Raw genomic sequence first — 3555 nt, 5'->3', positions numbered from 1 at the left:
CACACCGCTGCCACGCCAGCCTATGCAACAGAGACTGTCTCAAAACAAAAAAAAAAGCTGGGCACGGCGGCTCACGCCTGTGGTCCCAGCACTTTGGGAGGCCAAAGTAGGTGGATTGCTTGAGCCCAGGAGTTCGAGCCCAGCCTGGGCAACGTGGTAAAACTCCATCTCTACTTAAAATACAAAAATTACCAGGACGTGGTGGTGCACACCTGTAATCCCAGCTACTCGGGAGGGTGAGGTGGGAGGATCATTTGAACTACGGAGGTCAAGGCTGCAGTGAACCATGATTACACCACTGCACTCCAGCCTAGGTGACAGAGTGAGACACAAAACACGAAGAATCTGGACATGCAAGAATGAAATGGAGAAGATGAAGGGCAGGTTCACACATTAGAAACGATCCCACAGAAAGGACACGCTGAGAAGGATGGTGAGAGAGGGAATGACTTGGAACCTAGAAAGGAAGATGAAGCTGAGAGGGAGGAAGGGGTGGGATTCTCAGCACTGGAGCAGAGGTGATGACCTCTGAGCTTAGAAGATGGGGAGCACAGGTGAGAAGGCTATGGAGCACTGTGCAGAAAAGATTTAACAGGGCAGGCCTGAGACCAGCATTCTTAGGAGAAGCCTATTCACAAGCTCAGCCCTTGGCTGCAACTGAGAATTTGGATTTGGGGATGGTTCCCACCACCCTAACTGATGAGAGGGTTTACTCTACCCACACCACACACACTATGTGGTTTATTCTAAACACTGACTTTCTCCTGGTAGTCTGGAACCTTGGTCTGTGCTAGGCTGAGAGTGTCTATGTGACAGCCTCAGTCAAAACTCCTAGCACTGAGTCTCTGACAAGATTCCCTGGTAGAGTGCATGTCTCATGAGGTGTCACACCTGAGTGCTGGGGAGCCTGGCACATCCTGAGTGACTCCACAGTGAGGGGGCTCTGGAGGCTCACGCCTGGCTTCCTCTGACTTACCCCCATGCGCCTTTCCCCTTTGTTGGTCTCACTATACTGAGAGCTGTCAGCGTGACTTGATGCTGAGTCCTGTGTACTCCTAGTGAACGGGGTGGTCTTCAGGACCACCAACCACCACCCTTTCCATGAAGTGCATCTCCAGTGACCTGCCGGGCTGCTCCCATTAGCTGCTCCCACAGAGTGGGTTCTCACCTGGATGGCAGCCCTGGATGGTCCCTCTCTCGGCCACCCATAGCTCAGTCCCTTGCTCCAGCTGGGAGATGACTTCAGGCTTCGGAAACTCAGGACCTGGAAATGGGTAAAAACACAGGAGGCAAGGGGCTGCTTGGGACAGAACAACAAGCCCGGGCTCCAGACCAGACTCCCGACTGAGAGGACATGTGGGCGCCTCACAACACGGCCAAGTCGGTGAAGCTCTGCATTGCTATGGAAAAGGGCAGACCTCCCTCTTCATGCACTCCCCACAGGGAGTGAGGACCCAAGGTCAGGTCCTCACACCAGAGGCCCCAGGACTTATAACCCGGGGAGAATCAGCTGTCGCACCTCGCGAAGCCGGTCTTACCTATGGAGAGCAGATGCCCAAAGGTCTCCAGCATCACATCACGGTAGAGGATCCTCTGGGTAGGGTCCAGCTGCCCCCATTCCTCCTGGGTAAAGTCCACAGCCACATCCCAGAAGGTCACTGGTTCCTGAAACATCACACACATTCTCAGTCAGCTGGACTATCTCCATCAGTGCTTTCTGGCAGAGGAAGAATGGAAAAGGAGAAAACAGGCAGGCCCCTGTCACGAGAGACTGCACGTTATGAATGACGGGAGTCGGGTCTCACTGGGCACCTATTAGGCCACTACACACAGGTGTGGGTTGTACAGTGAGGACATGTGAGAGGACTCACCAAATCAACGCCAAGCAGAGCTGACCTACATCGTCAAGACAGATGAGGGTACCAGCAGAGAGTGGCCTAAACCACCAATTTGCAGGTTTTAAGTAAAACAGATACCGTTTTAGGATAGTGTGTTACACAGCAGCTAACTAATACACTCACTAACACTTAGATACAAAGTGAAATTGGCTGGGCGTGGTGGCACATGCGTAATCCCGGCTACTTGGCAAGGTGAGGCAGGAGAATCACTTGAGTCCAGGAGGCAGAGCTTGCAGTGAGCCAAGATTGCACCACTGCACTGTAGCTGAGGCGACAGAGCGAGACTCCACCTCAAAAAACAAAAAACCACCCAAAGTGAGGTTCACCATCCTTCCTGAAAAGAGGACATGAGGCCGGAGTCAGAAATTCACCTGCTTTCAGGGCAAAGCAGACTCACATGACAGAAGTGGGCCAGTTTCAGAGCCCACGAGGGCACTCACCTGTGAGTGGTGGGACTGGAGGTGAGAGGGAGCATGGACCCTGTCTGAAGGAGCAGCCGGGACTCAGAACTGACTGATTATGGGAAAATACAGGCCCCTTTGTCAGAACTGCTCATCTCTGAAGAGAAGCTGAAAATTAGGTCAGATTTTTATGTGAAAAATTATTTTTCTTTTTGAGGTAGAGTCTTGCTCTGTCACGCAGGCTGGAGTGCAGTGGTGCCACACCTCCGCTCACTGCAACCTCCGCCTCCCGGGTTCAAGTGATTCTCCTGCCCCAGCCTCCCTAATAGCTGGGACTACAGGAGCGTATCACCACGCCCAGCTAATTTTTGTGTTTTTAGTAAAGACGAGGTTTTACCATGTTGGCCAGGGTGGTCTCAAACCTCTAGCCTCAAGTGATCCATCCGCCTCGGCCTCCCAAAGTGCTGGGATTACAGGCGTGAGCTGCCGCACGTGGCCTTTATGTGAAGAATTCTGACTTTTATAAGTTGATGCAACATTACCTAAAATGTGTCCCATAAACAAAGCCCTTCTACAGCTATGCTTGAAAGCCAGATATTTCTGGATCAGCGTCTCGGCTCAGTCACTTCGTCCCCAAGAAGCATCTTTGCTTCCCAGTTTCCATGTCAACAAAGCATCACCCCTTGGGGGCTGTATAATGATTAAGTGGTTTACAAACACTTCCTACAGGACATCTGGATAGCCACATGGAAAAGAATAAAGATAGTCCCTGTCTCAGCATATTTTCTGTTGCTGTAACCAATTATCACAGACTGGATAATTTATTGTTTTTTTTCCCTCGAGATGGAGTCTTACTCTGTCAATCGGGCTGGAGTGCAGTGGCACAATCTTGGCTCACTGCAACCTCTGCCTCCTGGATTCAGTTCATTCTCCTGGCTCAGCCTCCTGAGTAGCTGGGACTACAGGTACACACCACCAAATCCAGCTAATTTTTGTATTTTTTAGTAGAGACAGGGTTTCTCCGTGTTGGTTGGCCAGGCTGGTCTCAAACTCATGACCTCAAGTGATCCTCCCACCTTCTCCTCCTAAAGATGAGGTAATTTATAAAGAAAGTTTTGTTATCTCTCTCTTTCAGTAACTTGGATAAAGAAAGTTGATTTCTGGGCCAGGCATGGTGGCTCACGCCTGTAATCCCAGCACTTTGGGAGGCCAAGGCGGGCAGATCACGAGGTCAGGAGATCAAGACCATCCTGGCT

At 51.1% G+C, this 3555-nt stretch overlaps 1 protein-coding gene across 1 annotated transcript in view; it reads right to left on the bottom strand.

Annotated features, from left to right (window-relative positions):
- Positions 1-3555, bottom strand: part of ZNF8 (zinc finger protein 8) — a 16734-nt gene that overhangs the window by 8040 nt on the left and 5139 nt on the right. Inside the window, exons 2-3 of the mRNA XM_011959099.1 lie at positions 1539-1665; positions 1169-1264 (exon numbers count right to left, since the gene is read on the bottom strand). Coding sequence (XP_011814489.1) covers positions 1169-1264; positions 1539-1665 — 223 coding nt within the window. The remainder of the gene's footprint in view (positions 1-1168; positions 1265-1538; positions 1666-3555) is intronic.

This window comes from Colobus angolensis, unplaced genomic scaffold, assembly GCF_000951035.1.
Source record: "Colobus angolensis palliatus isolate OR3802 unplaced genomic scaffold, Cang.pa_1.0 Scaffold480, whole genome shotgun sequence".
Lineage (NCBI taxonomy): Eukaryota > Metazoa > Chordata > Mammalia > Primates > Cercopithecidae > Colobus > Colobus angolensis.
Note: the sequence above shows the minus strand (reverse complement) of the source record. Positions and strands in the feature narration are given on the sequence as shown.